The sequence below is a fragment of the Scyliorhinus torazame genome, chromosome 11, assembly GCF_047496885.1.
Source record: "Scyliorhinus torazame isolate Kashiwa2021f chromosome 11, sScyTor2.1, whole genome shotgun sequence".
Classification (NCBI taxonomy): Eukaryota; Metazoa; Chordata; class Chondrichthyes; order Carcharhiniformes; family Scyliorhinidae; genus Scyliorhinus; species Scyliorhinus torazame.
The window spans coordinates 120979850-121007378 of NC_092717.1; the positions used below are offsets into that span (position 1 = coordinate 120979850).

The 27529-nt window shown below is 46.9% G+C and overlaps 1 protein-coding gene across 3 annotated transcripts in view; it reads right to left on the reverse strand.

The window, feature by feature from the left end:
* Positions 1-27529, reverse strand: part of chd7 (chromodomain helicase DNA binding protein 7) — a 378323-nt gene that overhangs the window by 175260 nt on the left and 175534 nt on the right. For all 3 annotated transcript variants that reach the window (XM_072467710.1, XM_072467709.1, XM_072467711.1), the window contains exons 5-7: positions 16767-16886; positions 3978-4037; positions 3148-3203 (exon numbers count right to left, since the gene is read on the reverse strand). In XM_072467710.1, the coding sequence (XP_072323811.1) occupies positions 3148-3203; positions 3978-4037; positions 16767-16886 (236 nt within the window). The remainder of the gene's footprint in view (positions 1-3147; positions 3204-3977; positions 4038-16766; positions 16887-27529) is intronic.

Here is a 27529-nt window from a genome sequence, read left to right on the forward strand (position 1 = left end):
GAGCCAGAGAGAGAGCGAGCGAGCCAGAGAGAGAGCGAGCGAGCCAGAGAGAGAGCGAGCGAGCCAGAGAGAGAGAGCGAGCGAGCCAGAGAGAGAGAGCGAGCGAGCCAGAGAGAGAGAGCGAGCGAGCCAGAGAGAGAGCGAGCGAGCCAGAGAGAGAGAGCGAGCGAGCCAGAGAGAGAGAGCGAGCGAGCCAGAGAGAGAGAGAGCGAGCGAGCCAGAGAGAGAGAGAGAGAGAGCCAGCCAGAGAGAAGGAGCGAGCCAGCCAGGGAGAAGGAGCGAGCCAGCCAGGGAGAAGGAGCGAGCCAGCCAGGGAGAAGGAGCGAGCCAGCCAGGGAGAAGGAGCGAGCCAGCCAGGGAGAAGGAGCGAGCCAGCCAGGGAGCAGGAGCGAGCCAGCCAGGGAGAAGGAGCGAGCCAGCCAGGGAGAAGGAGCGAGCCAGCCAGGGAGAAGGAGCGAGCCAGCCAGGGAGAAGGAGCGAGCCAGCCAGGGAGAAGGAGCGAGCCAGCCAGGGAGAAGGAGCGAGCCAGCCAGGGAGAAGGAGCGAGCCAGCCAGGGAGAAGGAGCGAGCCAGCCAGGGAGAAGGAGCGAGCCAGCCAGGGAGAAGGAGCGAGCCAGCCAGGGAGAAGGAGCGAGCCAGCCAGGGAGAAGGAGCGAGCCAGCCAGGGAGAAGGAGCGAGCCAGCCAGGGAGAAGGAGCGAGCCAGCCAGGGAGAAGGAGCGAGCCAGCCAGGGAGAAGGAGCGAGCCAGCCAGGGAGAAGGAGCGAGCCAGCCAGGGAGAAGGAGCGAGCCAGCCAGGGAGAAGGAGCGAGCCAGCCAGGGAGAAGGAGCGAGCCAGCCAGGGAGAAGGAGCGAGCCAGCCAGGGAGAAGGAGCGAGCCAGCCAGGGAGAAGGAGCGAGCCAGCCAGGGAGAAGGAGCGAGCCAGCCAGGGAGAAGGAGCGAGCCAGCCAGGGAGAAGGAGCGAGCCAGCCAGGGAGAAGGAGCGAGCCAGCCAGGGAGAAGGAGCGAGCCAGCCAGGGAGAAGGAGCGAGCCAGCCAGAGAGAAGGAGCGAGCCAGCCAGAGAGAAGGAGCGAGCCAGCCAGAGAGAAGGAGCGAGCCAGCCAGAGAGAAGGAGTGAGCCAGCCAGAGAGAAGGAGTGAGCCAGCCAGAGAGGGAGCCAGAGAGGGAGCGAGCCAGAGATTATTTTTATATTTCACATAACCGGAACATAAGAATTAGGTGAAGTCAGCAATTCAGCCCTTCGAGCCTGCTCCACCATTCAATCAGATCATAGTTGATCATTTCCCAGTCTCAAAGACTGCTCCCTACCTCTTCCCCATATACTTTTAACCAGTTTTTTAAAATTAGAAATATATCCATCTTCCTCTTGAAACCATTTAATGTTTCGGACTTCACCAGACTACGGGACAGCACGTTCCACAAATTCAACACCCTCTGCAAGAAGTAGTGCCTCATCTCAGTTTTAAAACTACCAGCTCTCATCCTAGTTCTGTGACCTCTCATTCTAGATTGCCCCACAAGGGGGAACATTGGATCTACATTTACTTTACCAATCACTTTTAGTATTTTATATACCTTGATCAGATCCCCTCTGGTCCTTCTAAACTCCAGCGAGTATCAGCCCAAACTGTTTAATCTGTCCTCATACGTCAACCCCGTCATCCCCGGAATCAATTTGGTGAACCTCCTCTGAATTGCTTGCAATGTCACCACATCCTTCCTCAAATAAAGAGACCAAAACTGGACACAATACTCTAGATGTAGTCTCACCTACACCCTGTACAATTGCAACAATATTTCTCTACTTTTATATTCCAGTTCTTTTGCAATAAACACTAACGTTCAATTTGCCTTTCTTATTACATGCTTTACCGGCATACAGACTTTCTGCGATTCATGAACAAAGACAGCCAGATTCCTCTGCCAAGAAGTATTTTGTATCTGCTTTCCATTTAGATAATAATTTGCCTGACTATTTTTTCGACCAAAATGGATAACCTCACACATTCACATCAAACTCATCTGCCAAATTTTGGTGCAATCTCCAAGCCTAACTATATCAGTCTGTAAAATCTGAACCGCCTCCCTGCTTTCCCAACTATTTTAGTATCATTCTGCAAATTTTGCTAAGTTACACTCTGTCCCTGCTTGCAGATAATTTATATAGATTTTAAACAGTTGAGGTCCGAGGGCTGAATCCTGCAGCACCCCACTAGTTACAAGTTCGCCTGCCAGAGAAGGACCCATTTAACCCAACCCTCAGCTTTCTGTCAGTCAGCCAATCCTCAATCCAATCTAGTATTCTACCTCCAACCCTCTCTGATCACACCTTCTGGATCAATCTTTTATGCGGCACCTTTTCAAGCGCCTTCTCAAAGTCTAATATACCACCATCCACCGGGTTTGAAGGGTGTATGCAAAGAATTTTATTTTAACTCTGTACAGCTTCAGGTTATTGACAATAGGTGGCAGGCAATGTTTGCTGCTGGCATTTTATTGTTTATTCCATATCTCTTTGGTGCTTTCATTTGCAGTTTGTTAGATGCTTAAGAAATGATTTTGGAGATAGCAAAGTTCAAAACGTGCAGAAGGTTTTTCAACTAATATGGGCGGCACAGACTCAGTGGTTAGCACTGCTGCCTCACAGCACCACTGACCAGGAATTCTGACCTTGGGTGACCAGCAATGTGAAGTTTGCACTTTCTCCCAGTGTCTGCATGGGTTTCTGCTGGGTGCTCCAGTTTCTTCCCACAGTTCAAAGATGTGCAGGTTAGGTGGATTGGCTATGCTAAATTGCCCCTTAGTGCCCAAAGGTTAGGTGGGGTTACGGGGATAGGACTGGAGAGTGGCCAGAGGTTAGGGTGCTTTTATGGAGGGTTGGTGCAGACTTGAATCACTGTAGGGATTCTATGATTCTAATATTAGGTGCCTATCAAGGCTCATGGGAGCACTGAGCAGCACACAAACTGAGCCTGAGGGTAATTAATTTTCCACTCAATAACTTCCAAAATTATGCTCAGGGCTGAGATCTTATGGGCTTCAGAAGGGCAATTTTCATCAATCTATTTTATGGTACCATGTCACCCACTCAGAGAAAGACTATTTAACACCATTTTGTATTTAAATTTCACCATAAACATACTTACTAGTTTTTGTATTTGACAAATAATTCTTCTACTTCCACTTCTTCTCCAGACTCAGTCTGAAATCACAAGCACATTTTAGAATCTGATGTCAACACAACCATTTGTCACTGTCATTTAAATCTCCAGGCAATTCACTATAAAGTGGTTAGGGACATAGTTGTAACGTGCTTAAGTAGAATTAGAACGCTGAACACCAAAAAGTTTCCTTCGCCAGGGATTATTTCCCCCCCTGCAATACCCCTACAAAAAGCTATCAGTTCCAACTACTCTGCTTACTGTGTCAACCAACTCATGAATCATTTTATCTCCTCCTTAACCACCAGCTACTTCATTCACAATAACCTGACCTCGACCTGGCTTCCTGCCAAACCCACAGCGTTAAGCAGATGCCAAATGTACCATTTCCTGAGGCAGCAGCTAGTTTGCAGCTGCACTACTGGAAGCCACATGTATTATTGTTGGCAATCTTAAAAACTAATCTCAAAAAATGTTACAATTTAAAATCTAGCCCCATTACTTTACCAGTGAAATTTAAAAATTGAAACAGAAGCTGATAAACTCAATTATGTATTATTCTTTTCAGCATAGGGTACATTTTCAGTATCATTTGTATTCACAATACAAAATTGCAGTCAATCCATATAATCAACAACCACTAAGAGGATCCAAATAAGTTCAAATTTTGACCTGCTACTGTTACGTGGCTGCCAGCTGTTCCTGGCAGATCAAAAATCTGTACTTCAGACTGAAAATTAAGAATTATGAAAAGACCAGTTTGTAAATTATTCCCCATCTGCTCAACATGAAAATAAGAAAATGTTAATACTTACAGTTTTCTTCACTAGTCGCATGCTCAAGATCTTTTCAGTAACTGGACCAGCTGCAGACTCCTAAAAACAATTATTTAAAAACAAATGAAGAAAATCTGAATATATATATACATCTATGAATGCTCATCATAGAATTTACAGTTCAGAAGGAGGCCATTCGGCCCATTGAGTCTGCACAAGCCCTTGGAAAGAGCACCCCACTCAAGCCCACACCTCAACCCATCCCCGTAATCCAGCAACCCCACCCAACCTTTTTTGACACCAAGGGCAATTTAGCATGGCCAATCCACCTACACATTTTTGGACTGTGGGAGGAAACCAGTGCACTCGGAGGAAACCCACAGACACGGGGAGAATGTGCAGACTCAGCACAGACAGTGACCCAAGCTGGAAATCGAACCCAGGTTCCCTGGCACTGTGAAGCAACAGCGCTAACCACTGTGCTACCGTGCCACTTCTAATCACATACTCCCACAGTCCAAAGATGTGCAGGTTAGGTGGATTGGCCATGATGAATTGCCCTTAGTGTCCAAAATTGCCCTTAGTGTTGGGTGGAGGTGTTGACTATGGGTAGGGTGCTCTTTCCAAGAGCCGGTGCAGACTCAATGGGCCGAATGGCCTCCTTCTACACTGTAAATTCAATGATAATCTATGATTAATCTAGGACAAAGGTTCGGCACAACATGGTGGGCCGAAGGGCCTGTTCTGTGCTGTATTTTTCTATGTTCTATGTAATTTCACAGGTGCCTTTGTAGCACCAGTTTGAAAATCTGAATAAACTGGCCAAGGAAATAAAGCATGGAATTGAGGGAAAGGCCAAATAGTTAGAAAATGGGAACAGAACAATTTTCACAATGTGATTTCCCAAGAATCAAATCAGCAGTCAAAATCTAAACCACTGTTTTGTATCCATATATAAATCATCTCAAAATCAATAATCTTTAATCACATTGTCAGTCTGCTTACTCTTAAGGCCCAGCCTTTTAGATGGTTTCCTTGTATAATTTGCACATTGCAGTAGTTCTGCTGAAGGAAGTGGTTTGCATCAAAATACTAAATATGTTGTAAACTTGTTCAGTGCTATAATATAGAGCATCTATGGGAAACATTTAAACAAACTCCCAAAGTAACTTACAAGAGGGGTTAGTACTTATTGGTAGAGATTTCAAAGTTCTGCATATAAACAATGCCAACAAATCCCAACAGCATACAAAGAAACAATGATATCCTATCATAGAATGCCTTTTATGCTCAGATTTAAAAAAAAAATTAAAAAAAAATTTGTTTATTCAGAATTTTACAACAAGAATTTTCAACCATTCAAACACCCCCCCACCCGTAACTACAAAGAAAAGTAACAGAACAAGACATAAACATATCAATCCAACATAATACAGAACTTGTACAATGGGTTCCTCCCGCACATATTGACTTTCCCATATGTTTATGTTTTTCCTTTTTCAAGTGCCCCTAGGAAAACCCCCTTCCCTGCCCACCCATAGATCCCCCCCCCCCTCCTCCCCGGGTTGCTGCTGCTGCTGACCGACCTCCATCTAACGCTCCGTGAGATATTCTAGGAACGGTTGCCACCGCCTGAAGAACCCCTGCGCAGACCCTCTCGAAGCAAACTTTATCCTCTCCAGCTTAATGAACCCTGCCAAGTCATTTATCCAGGCTTCCACACTGGGGGGCTTTGCGTCTTTCCACAATAGCAAGATCCTCCGCCGGGCTACCAGGGACGCAAAGGCCAGGATACCGGCCTCTTTCGCCCCCTGCACTCCCGGCTCGTCCGTCACTCTAAATAGTGCTAGCCCCCAACTTGGCTTGACCTGGACTTTCACCACCTCAGACATAGCCCTCGCAACACCCCTCCAGAACCCATCCAGTGCCGGGCACGACCAGAACATATGGGCGTGATTCGCCGGGCTTCCTGAGCACCTCCCACATCTGTCCTCCACCCTAAAGAACCGACTCAGCCTCGCCCCTGTCATATGCGCTCTGTGAATAACCTTAAACTGTATCAGGCTAAGCCTGGCACACGAGGAAGAGGAATTAACCCTACTTAGGGCATCAGCCCACAGACCCTCTTCAATCTCCTCTCCCAACTCCTCCTCCCATTTGCCCTTCAGCTCCGCTACCAAAGCCTCCTCCTTTTCTTTCATCTCCTGATATATCGCCGACACCTTGCCCTCTCCGACCCATACTCCCGAAATCACCGCCCTGAATCCCCTGTGCCAGGAGCAACAGGAATTCCCTCACCTGTCGCCTCACAAACACCCTCACTTGCATGTACCTGAAAACGTTTCCCGGGGGTAGCCCAAACTTCTCCTCCAGCGCCCCTAGGCTTGCAAACGTCCCATCGATGAACAGGTCCCCCATTCTTCTAATCCCTGCCCGATACCAGCTCTGAAACCCCCCGTCCATCCTTCCTGGGACAAACCGATGGTTATCTCTGATCGGGGACCACACCGAGGCTCCCATCGCATCCCTGTGTCTTCTCCACTGCCTCCAGATCTTTAGCGTTGCTGCCACCACCGGACTAGTGGTGTACCTTGTCGGCGAGAGCGGCAGTGATGCCGTCACCAGCGCCCCCAGGCTCGTTCCTTTGCAGGACGCCATCTCCAACCTCTTCCATGCCACCCCCTCTCCCTCCATCACCCACTTACGGATCATCGCCACGTTGGCTGCCCAATAGGAGCCACCCAGATTCGGCAACGCCAGCCCTCCTCTGTCGCTACTACGCTCCAGAAACCCCCTCCTTACCCTCGGGGTCTTGTTTGCCCACACAAAACCCATGATGCTCCTGCCTACCCTCTTAAAAAAGGCCTTGGTGGTCATAATAGGAAGGCACTGGAACAGAAAAAGAAACCTCGGGAGGACCATCATTTTAATCGACTGTACCCTGCCCACTAGCGTGTGTGGCAACATATCCAATCGTTTGAAGTCCTCCTCCATCTGCTCCACCAGCTGCGGCAAATTAAGTTTATGCAGGGCCCCCCAACTCCTAGCTACTTGGATCCCCAAGTACCGAAAGCTCCTTTCCGCCCTCCTCAACGGTAGGTCATCTATCCCTCTTCCCTGGTCCCCTGGATGCACCACGAAGAGCTCACTTTTCCCTACATTGAGCTTATAGCCCGAGAAGTCCCCAAACTCCCTGAGGATCTGCATGACCTCCACCATCCCCTCCACTGGATCCGCCACATACAGCAACAGGTCGTCTGCATACAGCGACACTCGATGCTCCTCTCCCCCTGCCACATACAGCAACAGGTCGTCTGCATACAGCGACACTCGATGCTCCTCTCCCCCTTTGACCACCCCCCTCCATTTCCTGGACTCCCTTAATGCCATGGCCAAAGGTTCAATTGCTAATGCAAACAACAGGGGGGGGGGGGGGGGACAGGGGGCACGCCTGCCTCATTCCTCGATACAGCCGAAAATACTCCGACCTCCGCCGATTCGTAACCACACTCGTCATCGGGGCTCTATATCGGAGCTTAACCCAACTGATAAACCCCTCCCCAAACACAAACCTCCGCAATACTTCCCAGAGATACTCCCACTCTACTCGGTCAAAGGCCTTCTCCGCGTCCATAGCTGGCACTATCTCCGCCTCTCCCTCCACCGATGGCATCATAATCACGTTTAGGAGCCTCCGCACATTGGTGTTTAGCTGCCTGCCCTTTACAAATCCCGTCTGGTCCTCGTGAATCACCACCGGGACACAGTCCTCAATCCTCGTAGCCAGCACTTTTGCCAGCAACTTAGCATCCACATTAAGGAGCAAAATCGGCCTATACGACCCACATTGCAGTGGGTCCTTATCCCACTTCAGGATCAAAGAGATCATCGCCCCAGACATTGTCGGGGGCAGGGTCCCCCCCTCCCTTGCCTCATTGAAAGTCCTCACCAGCAAAGGGGATAACAGGTCCGCGTACTTCCTGTAAAACTCAACCGGGAACCCATCTGCTCCCAGGGCCTTCCCCGCCTGCATGCTCCCCAGTCCTATAATCAGCTCCTCCAACCCAATTGGCGCCCCCAAACTAGCCACCTCCTGCTCCTCCACCCTCGGGAACCTCAGTTGGTCCAGAAATCGTCACATCCCCTCTTCCCCCGCAGGGGGCTGAGATCTGTACAGCTCCTCATAGAAGGCCTTAAATGGCCCATTTACTTTCATCGCACCGTAGTTCTCCTGCCATTCTTGATTGCACCCATCTCCCTCGCTGCCACCCTCTTACGGAGCTGATGTGCCAGCATCCTGCTCGCCTTCTCCCCATACTCATGCGTACCCCCCTGCACTTTCCTCCACTGTGCCTCTGCCTTCCCTGTGGCCAACAGGTTGAACTCCGTCTGGAGACTTCGCCTCTCCCTAAGTAGTCCCTCTTCAGGGGCCTCTGCATATCTCCTGTCCACACGTAAAATCTCCCCCACTAACCTCTCCCTTTCCCTGCCCTCTCTCTTCTCCGTGAGCCCTGATGGAGATTAACTCTCCCCTGACCACCGCCTTCAGCGCCTCCCATACTACCCCCACCTGCACCTCCCCGTTGTCGTTGGCCTCCAAATACCTTTCAATGCACCCCCGTACCCTCCCGCACACCTCATCTGCCAGCAATCGCACATCCACCTTGGCCGCAGCAGGCCTCTTCCCCGTCCTAGATCTGGAACGATCTAATGCTGGGTCCAACACAGTGTTAAAATCCCCCCCCCATTATCAAGCTTCCTACCTCCAGGTACGGAATGCGCCCCAACATACGCTTCATAAATCCAGCATCGTCCCAGTTCGGGGCGTATACGTTTACCAATACTACCCATGCCCCCTGCAGCCTACCGCTCACCATCACGTATCGACCTCCATTGCCCACTACTATATTCATGGCCTCAAAAAACACCCGCTTCCCCACCAGTATTGCCACCCCTCTATTCTTCACATCCAGCCCCGAATGGAATACCCGTCCTACCCATCCCTTTCTTAACCTGACCTGGTCTGCCACCTTCAAATGTGTCTCCTGAAACATGACCACGTCTGCCTTCAGTCCCTTTAAGTGCGCGAACACTCGGGCCCTCTTAACCGGCCCATTCAGGCCCCTCACATTCCACGTTATCAGCTAGATCCCCCCCCCCCCCGACTAGCCATCTCCTGTTTTAGGCCAGTCCCGTGCCCGCACCTCCCGCACCCTCCAGTCCCCCCAGACGGGGACCCCCGCCCCGACCACCTCTTGTTTTCAGTTCCCCCTCGGCCAATGCAGCAGCAACCCTATTTCTCCCCCCCCCCCCCCACCCCCAGATCCATAGCTAGCTCTTTTGCTCCCCCCATAACACTCCCGTAAGTCAGCTGACACCTGCTGATCCCGGCTTCCCCCGCCTTTCCGTTGACCACCCCCCCCCACCCCCGGTGTGGACATGCCCCCTCCTCCTCCTCCCCAGCAATCGGCGTGCGCTCCTCCACCCCCCCCCCCCCCCCTCCGTCCTTCCCTAACGCGGGAAAAAGCCTGCGCTTTCCTGAGCCAGCCCCGCCCCCTCTGGCGCAGCTCCTGTTGCGGCCTTATCCCAATTCCCCCATCCCCGGGCGTCCCCTCCCTACAGCACCGGCGCCCACATTCCCCACAGTCTCCCCATCAGATCTCTTCCCCCACCTCCGTCCATCGCCCCACCCGTGGAACATTCCTTACGCATAGTTAAAACCTTGTATACAACCGACACCCCCCCCCCACAACCATAGACCCTCAGTTTGAGTCCAACTTTTCAGTTTGTATAAAGGTCCAAGCCTCTTCAGATGTTTCAAAGTAGTGGTGTCGATCCTGAAATGTGATCCACAATCGCGCTGGCTGCAGCATTCCGAATCTCACCCCCTTCCTATGCAGCACCGCCTTGGCCCGATTAAAACCAGCTTTCTTCTTTGCCACCTCCGTACTCCAGTCCTGATAGATTCGGATCACCGCATTCTCCCACCTGCTGCTTCGCTCTTTCTTGGCCCATCTCAGGACACACTCTCTGTCCACGAAACGATGAAACCTCACCACTACCGCCCTTGGCGGCTCGTTGGCCTTGGGTCTCCTCGCCAGGACCCGATGAGCCCCATCTAGCTCCAGGGGACTCGGAGAGGCCTCCGCACCCATCAGCGAATGGAGCATCGTGCTCACATATGCCCCGGCATCGGCCCCCTCCACCCCTTCAGGGAGACCCAGAATCCGAAGATTCTTCCTCCTCGACCTGTTCTCCAGGTCCTCGAATCTTTCGGCCCACCTCTTGTGCAGCGCCTCGTGCGCCTCCATCTTTACCGCCAGGCCCAAGATCTCGTCCTCGTTCTCGGCGGCTTTTTCCCGCACCTCCCGGATCTCTACCCCTTGGGCCTTCTGGGTTTCCTTCAGCCCCTCGATCGCAGTCAGCAGTGGTGCCAGCACCTCTTTCTTAAGCTCCTCCACGCAGCGCCTGAGAAACTCCTGCTGCTCCGGCCCCTTATGCTGCTCGATCTCCGCCCTCCGCCATCTTGTTTTTTCTCCCTCGTTTCTTTTGCTGCTCCAAAGCCGCTTTTTATTACCACTCCACTTCTGGTCCACTCCATATACTATGGAAGGGGGACCTTGCTCTCACCTTCCCACACAGGAAGTCGTCGAAAAATTTCCGTTGGGGCTCCTCTGGAGAGCCCAAAAGTCCTTTCTAGCGGGAGTCGCCGAAATGTGCGGCTTAGCTCCGCATCGCCGCAACCGGAAATCGCTCAGATTTTTCTAATGGCACACTTACTACATGACATTCCAGATAGAAGCAAAGACTATTTAAAAAAATTTTAATAATCTTTATTGTCACAAGTAGGCTTACATTAACACTGCAATGAAGTTACTGTGAAAAGCCTCTAGTCGCCACATTCCGGCGCCTGTTCGGGTACACAGAGGGAGAATTCAGAAAGTCCAAATTACCTAACAGCACTTCTTTCAGGACTTGTGGGAGGAAACCGGAGCACCAGGAGGAACCCACGCAGACATGGGGAGAACGTGCAGACTGCGCACAGACAGTGACCTAAGCCAGGGATCGAATATGGGACCCTGGAAGCCATAGTGCTAGCCACTGTGCTACCATGCTGCCCACACAAAAGATGAACTGGAGAGAAAACATTATTTTGCAATAAGTTCCAGTTTGTTTCTTTTCTGAAGCAAACACTATGCTGTGAAATGTACTCACATGGGTAGGAAATTATTGCTCGGGCCCTTGATAGATCAACACAAACATTAATCCTATTTGATTTTCAGGAATCTTTGTTTGCACATTTTTATATCTAGGGCAGCACGGTAGCATTGTGGATAGCACAATTGCTTCACAGCTCCAGGGTCCCAGGGTCGATTCCGGCTTGGGTCACTGTCTGTGCGGAGTCTGCACGTCCTCCCCGTGTCTGCGTGGGTTTCCTCCGGGTGCTCCGGTTTCCTCCCACAATCCAAAGATGTGCGGGTTAGGTGAATTGGCCAATGATAAATTGCCCTTAATGTCCAAATTGCCCTTGGTGTTGGGTGGAGGTGTTGAGTTTGGGTAGGGTGCTCTTTCCAAGAGCTGGTGCAGACTCAAAGGGCCGAATGGCCTCCTTCTGCACTGTAAATTCAATGATAATCTATGATTAATCTAGGACAAAGGTTCGGCACAACATTGTGGGCCGAAGGGCCTGTTCTGTGCTGTATTTTCTATGTTCTATGTTTAGTTTGGCTTAGGAATTGGGGGAATGAAAAATCTGAGTTTTGACTCTGAAATAGATTTAAATGCACTTTTTTCCCCCAAAAGGATGGCAGAAAATACACAAGAAGCTCATGGAATGGGCACATTGATCTAAATTCTGCTCCTGAACTAAACACAGCTGAGATCACGGTCCATTCCTTACAGAAAACACATTCAATACTAATGCAAAGAAGAGCTGCAGAAACACTTGAATTCAGTTGGCATTTACGTTCACAAGGTAGGAAAGAGAACAAATTTGTGTATTCTCTAGCATCTTTCACAACCTCAGGACATCCCGAAATGCTTTACGACCAATGAAGGGCAGTCACTGAGGTAATGCAGGAACAGTAACAGCTAATTAGCTGCCACAGCAAACTTTCATTTACAGAAATACAATGGCCAGATAATCTGTTTTCGTGATGTCACTTGAGGGACTGTTAGCAATGACACAGGGAGAATGCCATCTGCTTCCAAATAGACTGTTAGCGACAGAAAGGAAAGATGCTATATGACCAGCATTTTAATTCAAAGGATTATCTAATGCTGCAATAGATCATCTGGAACTCTTACTTCATTTGGCCGTAAGATATATCAATTCTGCAGACAGTGGCTATGATTTAATGGAATCGATCAGAGTGGGCATGAATGGGGGTGGGAAGGGGGCGCGAAAGAGTATGAGCGAGAGCAAGGGGGGTGATAGGGCGATTGCTGAAAGCTACATCCTTGCCCTTGCATTCCTCTCCCCTCTTGCTCCCTCACTAGCAAGCCCCATCCTTCTCTCCAGGGATCCTTCAATAATCCCTGACGTTCTCAGAGCATTACTGGCAGCAGCCCCGGCTCCCGGTGATGCTGGCAGCAATGGACAGCTGCTGGACTCTGATTGACCAGAGGCTTTCCACCGTACTGGTGGCTCGATCAGGTGGAAGGTCCAAAGCTGGCCACTTAAGTGCCTTAATTCAGGTAAATTACTTCCGGCCTCCTGCTGGTTCTTCAACCATTGGGTGGAGCAAACCTCCATCACTGTGATTAAACTCTACCTATTATAAGGAAGAACCTCTCATCCTATTCACTCATTTATTATCTTGCGGTAGAATAACTGAACGTAAATAAATTAGTATTTTCCAGAATAACTCGAGGAAATGCATCTCACCAAAAGTAATGACAAAACTACAGCTGCACAGTAAAACTAAGGAAATTGTTTGCTAAAGATACGTTCAGTGTTCTGCTACTTTGTAAAGTCACATATTCAAACTAGCAAACTTTTCCTTATAGATATGACAATCAACCATTCCTTAGACTTTGACTGACTCAGAATCTGGACCTCTCAGAAAACCATATGATAATATTTTCCCTTGTCCATAAACATTCCAGATCTGTTTCACAATGAAATTATGACAGCGGGTAAAGTAAGTAAGTCAGACAAGCTCCTCTGATATCTAAGCTCTTAATCATAATGGCAGAAAATTCAAGATTATCATTGGTTTTAGCCAAGTTTGTTTAGTAGGTACCAGAACGAAGAATCGGGGTAAGGCATGAGAAGTGAGGAAGTTTAGCCAGGAATTGATCTCTGTTATAATGCAAATTTTTGTTCAGACTACTGATGTGCAGGTTTAGAGTACTAGTTATAAATCTGACAGTTTACATATATGCAATAAATGGGTATTACAGAAAAGTCTTGTGGAACTTGGACCACTTATCAGTTAAATCCAGTCATATGCTGTTCAAAGATTTTTATTGTTGGGCATTTTTCAGAAATATAGATATAGTATTGCGTAAGGTCATTATTTCTTGTCGACAGACTTTACTTCCGAGATTACAATATTGTACCACCATTTTGTTACTATTTCACCCTAAAAAAACAACCCAATTTTGAGTTGTAAATATTTCCGGTGTAAACAATAGCCTGGCTCAACTTTTTGATGGCACTTCAGAGCAGTCTCAAATCTCCCCTCCAGCTCGACTAGCCATATCACATTCGTTTGATGTGAAGTTAAACTTGACACAAATTGATGTGGTTTTGTATTTAATTTATAACAGTTCATTTTTGTTCGAATCTCCAACTACCCTTTGCTAACAACCATCCATCCAATCATTGGCACCTGCTGTGTCCACTGTTTTTTCCCCACCAAGTTCCTGCTAACACCCTACTTGATGTTCCCAGCCCTCCAATATACAAATTTTCTTGAGCCTGATAGCCTCCATCCCAACCCAGTGTCTTGCCAGCACGCCCACAGACCCTTACAGCTACCCCAGTTCTTCATCAGCACAATTACCTATTTTTGGGCTCTACCGGACTGTTGTCTAGGTGCACACTTGAAATGTCGGCTACAGGCCTTCATCAGGAATCTGTTAATGAAGATTAACAGATTAAAAGGACCTTAAGGGCATCCTCATGATATTGACAACTGCTATTTAATGTATTTAGGGTGCTAAGTAACAGGACTTAAACTAATGTCTTCAGGTAACCCTTTAAAGCAGTGATCTTCAAAGTCGGGGGTGCGACCCGTGGGTGGGTCGTGAGCGAGGGCCACGGAGTCATCCGTTGCGGCGCTCCTGATTGCGCAAATTCGCGCGCAACAGCCGGCTTTTAACTATGCCGGCTGAGCAGCCTTTTTAACATATAAAAAAAATGCGACCACACTGCGCGTGCATGCCCGCTCATTGGTGCGCATGCGCAAAACTCTGCGCATGTGCACCAATGAGCGGGCATGCACGCGCAGTGCGGCCGCATTTTTTAATGTGGTAAAAAGGCCACTCGCAGCTGGCATAATTAAAAACCGGCTGCTGCTCGCTCTGCCCAGTTTGGAAGTGCTCAGTTCTTCTGAATGACGCCAAGGCCAAATTTTCCCCCGGCGACTAGCACCATCGGACCCACCCGCAGAGATCCAGCGCCATGGCCTCCACCTCGGAACTTGCTTGTATATACAGGGCGCTCGTCCTGCACGACGATGAGGTCACTGTCACCGAAGACAAGCTCAATGACCTGATAAAAACAGCTGGTGTGACCATGGAGCCTTTCTGGCCTAGTCTGTTTGCCAAGGCATTGGCTAATATTGACGTCAATAGTCTGATCTGCAACGTTGGTGCTGGTAGCAGTGCCCCAGCTGCTGCAGCAGTTGTTTCCACCGCTGCCCCTGTTGCTGCTGAAGAAAAAAAGGAAGAGAAGAAACAGGAAGAATCTGAAGAGTCTGGCGATGACGTGGGCTTTGATTAAACGTGCCGTGCAACAAAATTGTTACAATTTACAAAGAATAAATAAAAATTGAATATAAAAGCTGGTGCTGCGGCTGAAGACCGTGAATTTGCGCAATTGGAGACACAGAAGATTTTTAAAAAATTCTAGGTAATCTTCCTGCCTGAGGGAGGCAGAAACCAGGTCACGGCCCCCGAATGTCACCATCACGTGCTTTGGGCGCAATTGCGATTCCTCCATTTTGTCAGCAGCAAACAAGGTAAGAGAAAATGGTGGGTCGTGAAGGTCGGCCGGTGTGGGTCGCGAAGGTTGGCCAGCTGGTAAAAATGGATCCCCGGAAAAAGTTTGAAAAACACTGCTTTAAAGAATACCAATCTTGCACTTCAAAAGTGTATCCCTTGTAAAAATAGGTTACCAGCCTTGGAACTACACAAAATGACATTGCTCATCCACCAGAATGGCAGGGCCTTCCCAGCATAGGCTCCCATTCAGTTCCTTCCGTCGACTTTTCACTCCTCCGCCTATCACTGATAGCCGGTCAGTTCCTGCCTTTAACTGCAGCATGTTTCAACCAGCAACCTGTAATCACCACCACCAGTAAATACAACACGTGGCCTACATTCCTCTCCTGATCACAAATGGTCTAAAATAAATCCGAAGTTTGCTGTTCTGCAGCACTGTACAGATCTCATCCCTTGTCCTTTTCATCTTCCTTTCATCCATCAGCTCCCACCCCAGTAACTAATGCTTCTCATCATTGTCATCTTGCCAGCCCATACCACAAACTGGATGTTTCCTCTGACTGGTACTTCACAACCATTAGCTTTCCTCAGCATGTCAATTCCCATCCAAAAGAAACCGAAAGGTGAAAAGATGTTGAAAGAATCAGGACAATTAAAAATTGAGAAAAAAAAAGAGAACCACAAAGAGAAAGAGAACCCAAAAGGACAAGCACAATACAGAAGCTACAATATAGACACAATAACAGAGAATGTATGCTCTGCCTTTTGTAACTATTGCCATAGAACACAGTACGCAGCATTCAAAGCATGATGCAAACTTAATGTGCACATTAACCTTATTCCTCATGTCCCGATTTTTGAGAAAGGGTTTTGTCACTACTGCAAATGAAAATTTGTGAGTGAGTCACAACACCCCTTTTCAAAATGCACTGAAAGCTTGTATCTCAGGCTCTTGCCAATGCGTAAAGCACGGTATTTCCGACACATACATGGTAAGGTGATAAGGATTTCAATGTAACAAAACATTTGTATATTTGAAACTTTAAAAAAAAAGATCTTTTCGCAGTTTCAGGTGCTGTCCACTGAGTGCCACTATGGAGCACCATTTGTTTGTCTCAACCAGCAGCCATGTTATTAATAAACACTTTTTTTTTTAAAGTTGAAAAGGAAGCATTAGTGCAATAAATGCGGTAACTAAATAAAAATATGAATGTTTGTTTAAAGTCAGCTTATAATTTTAACAATGGCGATAGCCAGGTAATACATTTCCTCCAACAATGTAGAACTAGTTGATCCATGTGAATTCATCAGGCTTTAGCTATGAATGATGGGCAATGAGCACCATTTAACTAACTTTGGCTCAATATGATACAAATTACTCTTACTCAAGGGCTTAACGATGTGCACTTCTGTAAGTAAACAAAATGTGTATTTAAAGTTCTAAAATGCAACCAATTTTCTATGAGAAACAGCTCAATTAATATGAATAAAATTGTTGTTATATCATTTCACCCCAAGTTTGGAGGGGGGGGGCGGGGGGGAAGAAACTAAATGCGTAATTGGTCATATTTATTTTTCACTTCTGAAATATGAAACTTAAAATATTTCAACTTAAATTAATTTAAATTGTTAATGTCATTGACTTATGACCAATACCTGTTCGGACTGTGAAGTGCTTAATGGTGAATCTTTTCCTGCATCATCATCATCAGATATTTTAAATTCTAGGTCCTCTGTGTATCGCTTTCTTTTCACTTGTCGACTAGAGCGACGCTTCTGAAAAGAGAGTTGAAGAAAATTTGTTATAATACATTCTGGAAAGTTAGCAATATTTGACTGTTAACTTTTGGTTGTCACGGATTCCAGTGAGGCAATCTGGAATTTAGAAAATTGAGACGAGGTATAAGCAAACAACATCTTTCCAGCAGGTAGATGAGTAATTTCCATGCTGGACACAAGACAAAAAGTGAACAATGGTGCAAACTCAACTGGACACCTGATACAAATTTTTTTTTAAAAAAGCATCAATTATTGTTACAAGTACAAGGCTTCATAAGATGAGTCTTTCTTTCATTTAGGGTAAAATGGAGAAATGAAGAGGATCATTTGGCCTGTTCTGAATGCTTCTGACAACTAGACTGCGTGGTTTGGGTTTTAAAGATTTAAAGAGCCCCCGGTTGTTTTACTGGGGGTGCAAGATGTTCACACCTGTAAACAATGACCAAAGCATGCATGTGGGACGGTGGGCAGACTGTTGGTTTCCAAAGTTCCAAGGTGTTAGGAATGTCAGGTTTTATCAGATTATGCTTTACACTGCATACTTAGTTTCAAGAAATTGGGAGCCAAAGGATAGCTAATTAGAATTTCTACCTGGGTACAAGGCCCATGTGATTTAAATTGTGATTGAGTGCAAATATCCATAGGAAGTCACTAAGATCAGGTTACAAGTTTTCTAAAAATATCACTGAACTTCACAGACAAATTTAGTCTGCAAGAATTCAAGAGAAGGAGCAACAGCTGAGAGATAGAGACAGTAAGTCTCTGTAGTTCACCATGCAGGAATGTGGATGGGAGCTCATGCTCAGGGTGGAAGAGACCAGATTGAGGAGTAGTCAAAATAATTTCATTTTTGGGAACTCAAAGAAAAAATACCAGCTAGCTTAATTTTGCCATGGGCTGCCTTTTCATTTTCAGGGCTCAAGACATTTCAGCCACTCCAATCTGCAGCTGACACACTCATTGCCATAGTCCATTCTTATTGGAAGAGATGCAGAGGAACAACTTGGCATTCCATTTTGCTCCAGTTATTGTTGTCTTGGTTGTAACTATCTTTTCCTCACAAGTTTCCAATGGTAAACCTCCGCAATCTCCGATATTATAAAATGTGTGGCTCAGTGCTCAGCACTGCTGCCTCACAGTGCCAGGGGCCTGGGTTCAATTCCAGCCTCAGGTGACTGTGTGGAGTTTGTACTTTCTCCCCGTGACTGAGAGTTTCCTCCCACAGTCCAAAGATGTCCAGATTAGATGGATTGACATACTAAATTGACCTTTAGTGTCCAGGGATGTGCAGGTTAGGCGAGGTTATCGGGTTGCGGGGGTAGGACGGGAGCCCGATTAGGATGCTTTTTCAAAAGGTTGGTGCAGACTCGATTGGTTGAATGGCCCCCCTTCTGCAATGTAGGGATTCTATAAACAGTTAAATTTACCATTACGAGTCATCAAACAGTGACAGGAGCAGGGACCATGGCTGATTATCACCCCTTTCACTAGTCAAAGGATGCAAAGCACAATCATACCACCCTCTATCAACATCTCAACTGAAATTAGCCACCCCAGCATGAAATGGGAATCAAACTTGGGACCTTTGTGGCTTAATATTACACCACAGTATATTTATCCATCAAGACACAAACAGGTTAGGAAATAAGTTCACCACCAGATCCATCAGAAGATCCAAAAAGTAAAATGAATTCATTTACAAGAAAGGTTTTTGTTTTTACAAAATGGTCATGAATTTCATAGAATTTACAGTGCAGAAGGAGGCCATTCAGCACATCGGGTCTGCACTGGCCCTTGAAAGAGCATCCTACTTAAGTCCCACGTCTCCACCCTCTCCCCTTTATCCCCGTAACCCAATCTAACCTTATTGGACACTCTAAGGGCAATTTAGAATGGCCAATCCACCTAACCTGCACATCTTTGGACTGTGGGAGGAAACCGGAGCACCCGGAAGAGACCGACGCACACATGGGGAGAACATGCAGACTCCACACAGACAATGACACAAGCCAGGTAGCGAACCGGAGACCCTGGAGCTGTGAAGCAACTCTGCTAACCACTATGTTACCGTTGCTTCTCAATTATGATCAAAAGACATTGGTGAGATACTAAATCCATTTGAGGAATGAAATCCTACTCTGAAAATGGAGCCCAATCAATTCATTCAAATCATCAGAGGAACTCCATTGCCACAGGACTGAAGGAAATTAAAATGAAACGGACCTTCCCTCTGCTGACTTCTGCCCTTTATGACACTTTTGGTGCCGGCTATACCCCCGGGCCTGCATCCAATTTGTTACTGGGTTTCCAGCCGCCTCCTCCATCCTCTTTTATTGCTTCTTCCCCTAGGCTACCCCAACGAAAGTTTGATGGTCAAACCGGTCGGACTTGTCGTCCAGGATAACTGCTTCTCAACCTCCAACAACAGGTTCCTTCTCTCTCACCCTTCTTGCTCTTCCAATCATAGATGCGGTCTCTGAAGGAGAAGCAAGGGCAAGAGGGAGGGAACATTTGATTGGAGGAGCTGGAGCAGCCAACTTGGGAGAAAGAATCTGTGATTGGAGTAGCCACCCATAGTTTGCCTCTCCCATGCTCGTTCCTCCTCCAATTAATTTGTATTATCTTCTTGCTCTTGATGAGACGCCTGCACCTGTAATTGTTCTGCCCCGTTTGTACAGAGCAGCCATAATGTTAAATAATATGTACAGGATGACCGTTCTTGAATTCTTTCCCCAATCTTGTTTTTTTTCCCCCCAGTTTACTTGTGGGGTTTTATTTGTGTGACCCCATGTATTATGAATCCACAAATCACTGTGTGGAGTTTATTAATTCTCCCCCTATTTGTGTGGGTCTCACCCTCACAACCCAAAGGAGCATGAAAAAGCCCTGGCAGAAAGGATTAGGGGAAACCCCAAGGCGTTCTACACTTGTGAGAAATAAGAGGATGGTCAGAGTGAGAATAGGGCCGATCAGGGATATTGGAGGGAACGTGTGCCTAGAGTCTGAGGAGGTAGGGGAGGCCCCAAATGATTATTTTGTTCAGTATTCACTAGAGAGAGGGACTTTGTTGCTCGTGAGAACAGCGTGAACCAAGTTAATAGGCTCAAACAGGTTGAAATTAAGGAGGAGGATGTGCTAGAAATTTGGAAAAGCACCAGGATAGAGAGACAGGATAAACCCAAGGTTACTGTTGAGGAGAGGGACGAGATTGCTGCACCGTTGGCGATGATCTTTGCGTCCTCACTCTCCACTGGAGTAGTACCGGATGATTGGAGGGAAGCGAATGTTGTTCCCCTGTTCAAGAAAGGGAATAGAGAGTGGTGGGTGTGTGGAATGCACTGCCTGGAATAGCAGTAAATTGAAGGGGTGTAGGTTAGGTTGATCTTAGATGAAGATAAATGGTTGGCACAACATCGTGGGCCGAAGGGCCTGTACGGTTCTATGTTCAGGGTAGGCGAATTGGCCACGCTAAATTGTCCTTAATTGGAAGAGAGAGAATTGGGTACTTTCAAGTCATAAAAAAAAAAAATTATTTTGAATCCAGGTCATGGGGATTTAAAGAAAGCGGAGAAATTTACCTAGCTTTAGACCTTCAGAGTAAACCACAGTGCAGATGTTAGTTTGAGGAACAGAAAGTATCCATTGAGCTGGAAAAGGATCTAGGAATCACTTTTGGCTGGTTCCTGGAGAATGGAGTGCCCCCTTAGTGGGCAGAGTAAAGTTTCACCGTGGAGGGAGTTTTGAGTTGGGTTAAAGAATTAACAAGGGAATTTTTCTATAGTCTTGAGCATAAGTTACAAAATTGTGTGTTTCATCAACGTTGCTTTTAGTTTTTTTTTTTACAGTACAAGTCTTAAATCTTGTTGTGCAATTACTTTAAATGGTCATTGGGAATTCAAATTTGTTTTTTTAAAGTTAATCAATCTCTACAGGGATTGAATTTGTTTATTGGATTGAATTTGTTTACTGTCACGTGTACCGAGGTACAGTGAAAAGTATTTTTCTGTGAGCAGGTCAAACAGATCATTTAGTACATGAAAAGTAAAGAAAATACATAATAGGGCAACACAAGGTACACAATGTAAATACATAAACACTGGCATTGGGTATTAATCAGGTCAGTCCAAAAGCGGGTCATTTAGGAGTCTGGAAACAGCGGGAAGAAACTGTTTTTGAATCTGTTTGTGCATGTTCTCAGACTTTTGTATCTCCTGCCCGATGGAAGAAGTTGGAGGAGTGAGTAAGCCGGGTGGAAGAGGTCTTAGATTATGGTGCCCGCTTTGCAAGGCAGTGGGACGTGTAGATAGAGTCAATGGATGGGAGGTAGGTTTATGTGATGGACTGGGATGTGTTCACGACTCTCTGAAGTTTCTTGCCGTGGTGGACCAAGCAGTTGCCAGACCAGGCTATGATGCAGCCAGATAGGATGCTTTCAATGGTGCATCTGTAAAAATTGGTAAGAGTCAGTGTGAACATGCCGAATTTCGATAGTTTCCTGAAGAAGTAAAGGCGCCGTTGTACTTCCTTGGTAGCGTCGACGTGGGTGGACCAGGACAAACATTTGGTGATGTGCACACCTAGGGATCAGTTCTTTCAACTTGCCACACACCTTTCCTAGCTGACAGGGTAACTGCTATATGATTACGCTGACCAAAATAATTCATGGCCATCTGCCCAAGATTCGTTGTGATATGACTGTCTCTCCAACTATAGAAATTTAAACTTTTAAAACTTGCCCTTGTTCCTGAACTGCAAAACCAATCTGCGCACAATCCTATGGGGGAAGTCAGAAACTGATGAGTAAGGGCATATATAATAGGTATTCTCAGAATGGAGTGGTGGTATATATTGGAATACCCACCTGTGTTACCATCGTTTGTTACAAATCTAGTCCCTTAACAAGGGTGTGCAATGTATTCAAGATGAATTGAAAGGTTAACAATGCTGCACACTAAATTACTGCACAAATCATATGCTTTTCCAAAATCCATGTCCACTGTACCAAGCAAACAATAAAAAAATTCCTATAAGCCAGTAAATACTAGAGATCAAAATTGAATTTTAATAGCCGCATTAGTATATGCTTTCTAGGATATAAAGAGGAGGTGCTGAACCATGGCACTGCAGTTTGAGTAACCAAATGCTTGGCTAAAGAAGAGCAGGAATATATGCAGATATACACATAGTGCGCATACTCCATAGAGTATTGGTGCTAAAAGTAAGGATTTAAAATTCAATGCATTGGAGGAAAGGGAGCCACTGTAGGTAGAAGACCTGATATGGTTGGTTGAGTTCTGGACCGGTTGGGAGTTTAAAGATGATTGAAAATAGAAGATAGATGTCATTAAAAATAGGGTTAAGGGCTTTAACAATGGTGTTGGCGGGTATCGAGTCGGGTTAGATCTGGACAATCTATGGAAAAGTCCAAATGGAAACACTAGTTTGCAAATATTCATCAGAATTGGTCATTTCGAATGAATAACATTCAGGTCAACTTGGATAAATTGAATTAATTAGGTCATCTATGATAGATTTCATCTATAGTGGACTAGTGCACAATCTTGAAAATGGGTTTAACAAACTCCAATCTGGTCAATTACCACCCCATTGCCACACTCAATCATTAGCTAAGAGGTGGAAGCTATACTTGGCAATAATCATCAATAGCCTGCTCACGGATGCTCAGGTTTGCATTCTGTCAGGAATGCATGTCTCCAAACCTCATTAAAAAGCTTGGCGAAACCATGGGCAAAAGGTCTGAATTTCAAAGGTGAGACAAGGATGCACCAAGAAGCCCAGTAAAACTGAAGTGAATGGGAATCAGGCAGAAACTTCTCCACTAGCTGGAGTCATACCTAACACAAAGGAAGACTGTTGTGGCTGTTACAACCATCTCAGACACAATAATAATAATAACTTATTGTCACAAGTAGGTTTCAATGAAGTTACTGTGAAAAGTCCCTAGTCGCCACATTCCTGCACCTGTTCGAGGAGGCTGGTACAGGAATTGAACCCGCGCTGCTGGTCTTGTTCTGCATAAGCCAGTTGTTTAGCCCACTGTGCTAAACCAACATGACTGCAGGCGTTTCTCAGCAGAGTCTTTCAGGCCCAATTACCTCAAGCTGCTGCAATAACCTTCCCCGAACGAAGGTCAGAAGTGGATATGCTTGCTGATTATTGCAGTGTTAAGTTCCATTCACAACTCCATGCCCACATGTAACCGTTACAGGATAACATCAAGGCTAGGCTAAGTGGCAAGCAATATTTGCGCAACATAAGAGACAGGCAATGATCATCTCTGATAAGAAAAAAATGTAACCATTTCCCCAACACATTCAATTGCATTACCATTGTTGAACCCCATGAACATCACACCGGGCTCATCAATGACCAGACACTTTACTGGACCAGCCATAGCAATACTGTGGTTACAAGGGCAGGAACAAAGACTAGGTATTTCGTAGCCAATGTCCCACCTTCCGACTCTCCAAAGCCTGATCATTATCCAAAAGCACAAAGATAGCAGCTCGAAACAAAGTATAAGCTTGGGAATTTGGTAATTGAGGACATCTTAATGATCTGCTCGCAGAAAAATACTTTTCACTGTACCTCGGTACACGTGACAATAAACAAACCCAATTCAAACCAATCTGGTGCAGTGTGATAGTGTTCTGACATTTTACAAAAACAGTGGTCTGAGAGAGGCAACCAGAGGAGTAGAACAGCAGATTATTTAATGGAGAGACTACAGAAGGCTGCAGTAGAGAGGCATCCGAGACCCCTTTTGTACAAATCACAAAATGTCAGATTGCAGGTACAGCAAGTCATCAGGAAAGTAAATGAAATGTTGGCCTTTATTGCAGGGATGGAGTATAAAAGTAGGGAGGTCAGTTTTGGTCACCTTATGGAGACATATTTATTTTAGAAGCAGTTCAGTTCATGGATATGTCTTATTTGAAAAGGTTGAGTAAGTTGGGTCTATACTCATTGGAGTTTATTAGAATAGTGATCTGATTGAACGGAGAGAACTTAACAAGGTTCATTTCAACGGCGCCGAGGTCCCAGGTTCGCTCCTGGCCATGGGTCACTGTCCGTGTGGAGTTTGCACATTCTCCCCATGTTTGTGTGGGATTTGCCCCCACAACCCAAAGATGGGGCAGCACGGTAGCCTTGTGGATAGCACAATTGCTTCACAGCGCCAGGGTCCCAGGTTCGATTCTGGCTTGGGTCACTGTCTGTGTGGAGTCTGCACATCCTCCCCGTGTGTGCGTGGGTTTCCTCCGGGTGCTCCGGTTTCCTCCCACAGTCCAAAGATGTGCAGGTTAGGTGGATTGGCCATGATAAATTGCCCTTAGTGTCCAAAATTGCCCTTAGTGGTGGGTGGGGTTACTGGGTTATGGGGATAGGGTGGCGGTGTTGACCTTGGGTAGGGTGCTCTTTCCAAGAGCCGGTGCAGACTCGATGGGCCGAATGGCCTCCTTCTGCACTGTAAATTCTATGTGCAGGTTAGGTGGATTGGCCACACTAAATTGCCCCTTAATTGGAAAAAAATGAATTGGGTACTCAATTTATTTTTTTTAAAAAGGTTCATTTTAAGAATTAACATTTTCAAAAAAACATTGATACAGTGTAAGGCCAGTAAACAAAATGAATCAGAACAAGGGGAATGGAATATAAAAGGTTTTACTGCAGCTATACAGTGTCTTTGTGAGACATTATCTGGAATACTGCATTTTGGTCCTTATTTGAAAAATGATATAACTGCATTTGAAGCAATCCAGAGAAGGTTCACTCGACTCAATCCTGGGATGAGGGGCTTATTTTATGAAGGAAGGTTGAGCCTATACTAATTATGTTTAGAAGAATGAGAAGTGATCTTACTGAAACAGTTGTGATTCTGAGAGCACTTGAGATGGTAGATATAATAATCTTAATTATTGTTACAAGTTGGCTTACATTAACACTGCAATGAGGTTATTGTGAAAATCCCCTAGTCGCCACTATCCGGCGCCAGTTCGGGCACACAGAGGGAGAATTCAGAATATCCAATTCACCTAACAAGCATGTCTTTCTGGACTTGTGGGAGGAAACCGTAACACCTGGAGTAAACCCACGCAGACACAGAGAGAATGTGCAGACTCCACACAGACAGTGACCCAAGCGGGAATCGAACCTGGGACCTTGGCGCTGTTAAGTAATAGTGCTAACCACTGTGCTATTGTATCGCATGCTCAGGAGGATGTTTCCAATTGTGGGAGAGACTAAGAGACAAGTTTAAGAATAAGAGGTCAACCATTTAAGATAGAGATGAGAATTGTTTTCCTCAGAGGGTCATTAGTATACAAAATTCTCTTTCCAGAAAGCAGTGGAGGCAAGGTCACTGAACTTTATTCAAGGCTGAGATAGACCGATTAAAAAAAAAAAGTATTTTATTCCAAACATATCCAAAAAATACAAAACATAAATAATCTGGGGAACATTCTCCACTACTCACAATTTTACAGTCTGTACAGTCCCCCCCCCCCCTTTCACCCCATCCCCGCCTGACGAACAATTCCACAAACATGGTTGTGAGCAATCCCCAACGTGTCTCAAAGCCCTCCGCTTATTCCCTCAATTCAAACTTGGTCTTTTCCAACTGGAGGAAGTCGTATAGGTCCTCTAGCCAGGTCACCACTCCTGGCGGTGTTGTGGACTGCCATTCCAGCAAAATTCTTCAACAGGCGACCAGAGAGGCGAAGGCCACGACATCGGCCTTCCTCCCCTCCAATGGCTCCGCCATTTCCGATACTCCACAAATTGCCACCATAGGGTCCGGCCCAGCCTCTGCACCTACAATCTTTGCGAGCGCCCTGAACACGCCCACCCAGTACCTCTCCAACGTCTCACACTCCAGAACATGTGTGGGGTTTGCTGGACCTCGCCCGCACTTCTCACACTCATCTGCTACCCCTTGAAAGAACCGACTCATCCTCGCCAGAGTCATGTGCACCCTGTGTATCACCGTAAACTGTATCAAACTCCCCCTCATAATCCCTTGCCGCTCTGCTGACCCCCTAAGGGCCATCGCCAAGGGCTCTGCCACTAGCACAAACAACAGCGGCAACAGTGGACACCCCTGCCTCATTCCCCATGCAGCCTGAAACTCCGTGAGCTCATGTTGTTTGTCCGTACACTCGCCACCGGAGCCACGTACAGCAGGTGCACCCATGCCAGAAACTTCGGCCCAAACCCAAACCTTCCCAGATCCTCGAATAGGTACCGCCACTCCACCCGGTCAAAAGACTTCCCCTCATCCATAGACACCACTACCCCTGGTACCTGGCCCCTACACTACCTGCATCCTCTGAACTCCATTGTTCCAACTCCTCCGAAACCCATGAAAGTTCAGTTCTCCCTCAGTTTATGCTCTCTAATAAAGTCATTGGCCACCTCTGGGGTTTCAAATAATACTCCCAGCCTTCAAAAGTCACCCAGAGTTTCGTCGGGTACGGCACCCCGAACCTGATCTGCTGTCGATAAATAGCCGCCTTAGCCCTGTTAAATCCAGCATGCCTTTTGCCAGCTCCGCTCCAATGTCCAGATATCTTAGGACTTTATTCCCCTCCCATTTGCAGTTCCGCTTCTCCCAGGCCCACCGCAGGATCTTCTCTTTCGCCACAAACCTGTGGAGCCTCACAATCACTGCCTGCATTGGCTCTCCCACTCTTGGCTTCTGCCTTAGAAGCTTGGGTGCTCTATCCACCTGAGGCCTTGTCCAGCACCCCTCCCGCCTCCAGCCTTGCCAGCATCCTCGAGAAATATTTTGTAGCACTCGTGCCTTCCACACTTTCAGGAAGGCTGACGATGTGCAGGTTCTGCCTTCTAGATCTGTGCTCCTGCTCCTCTACCTTTACTCTTAACGACTTGCAAAGGTCCCCCAAGAGCCCCACCTCTGCCTGCAATGCCACCACCCGATCACTGTGGTCAGATGTCATCCTCTCCATCTCCCGATCTGCGACCCCTGCGCCTCCAAACACTACTCGCCTCTCTCCATCGAGCCTTTCTGGGGAGCAACCGCTCGTTCTATCGGTCTTCTTGCTTCTTCTTTCTTTGTTGGCGGAGCTCCTCGCTAATAAACGGCATCAACTGCTCCATCTGGGGTTTTCCAACATGCGACGACCCTTCCCCCTCTGCCATCTTTCCAGTTGTTGCTCCACCACAATATGCCACTCCTGGTGGGGGAACCTCTCCTCCACACCTTCAGCTGCACTTGCCCGACACAATTCTCCCGTTTGTGGGTAAAAAGGGATCAGATCCATACCTTCGAGCTGGAGTTCCTCCGTGTGCGACCACTCACTCCATGGCCGCCACTGGAAGTGAGACAGACAGATTTTTGATAGACAACAGAGTCCAGTGTTATGGAGGTATGCGGCAAAATGAAGTTGAAACCACAACCAGATCAGTCATGATCTTACTGAATAGCAGTGCAGGCTTGAAGGGCCCCATGGCCTACCCCTGCTCTTAAAACCTACTCCGCTCTTAAATCCTAATCTACCCACATAACTGAAATCCCTCAACATTGGAACTGTTCTTGTAAACCTTTTCTACATCCACTCATCCTTCCAAAAGTGCTGTACCCAAAATTGGGCGCAATGCTC